Source organism: Eimeria mitis, genomic scaffold, assembly GCF_000499745.2.
Source record: "Eimeria mitis Houghton genomic scaffold, Emh_scaff729, whole genome shotgun sequence".
Classification (NCBI taxonomy): Eukaryota; Apicomplexa; class Conoidasida; order Eucoccidiorida; family Eimeriidae; genus Eimeria; species Eimeria mitis.
Window position 1 is genome coordinate 12,172 of NW_013575322.1, and position 395 is coordinate 12,566.

Genomic DNA, 395 nt, shown 5'->3' on the forward strand with positions numbered 1-395 from the left:
AACGCACAGAGGAAGTGGCAGCAGAGCTGCTTGGTGAGTCTGGTTGGTTTTGTGTTTTATTTGTTGCATCATCATTTTGTTGTTTTGTTTCTGTTTCTGTTTCTGTTTCTGTTTTTTTTTCTTTATTTATTGTTTCGTCTGTATCTTTGTTGCTGGCTTCATCTGCCTTTGCTTCTGCAGCATTAGCTGATTCTTGTTCTTCTTTTTCTTCTTCGTTTTCTTCTTTTTCTTCTTTTTCTGTTTGTTGCTGTTCTGTGTTACTTGTGTCTTCTGTTTTCTCGTTTGTTTCATCTTGCTGCTGCTGCTGCTGCTGCTGCTGCTGCTGCTGCTCTGCCTGCTGCTGGGAGTCTGTATTGTTTGTTTCATTTGTTGCGTCGAGCTCCGTTGGTTTTTCT

General features: G+C 40.8%; 1 protein-coding gene across 1 annotated transcript in view; it reads right to left on the minus strand.

Moving 5' to 3' along the window:
- EMH_0020920 (ankyrin repeat-containing protein, putative) overlaps positions 1–395 on the minus strand; it is a gene marked incomplete at both ends in the record, with an annotated part of 7,496 nt that overhangs the window by 5,970 nt on the left and 1,131 nt on the right. Inside the window, one exon of the mRNA XM_013501657.1 lies at positions 8–348. Coding sequence (XP_013357111.1) covers positions 8–348 — 341 coding nt within the window. The remainder of the gene's footprint in view (positions 1–7; positions 349–395) is intronic.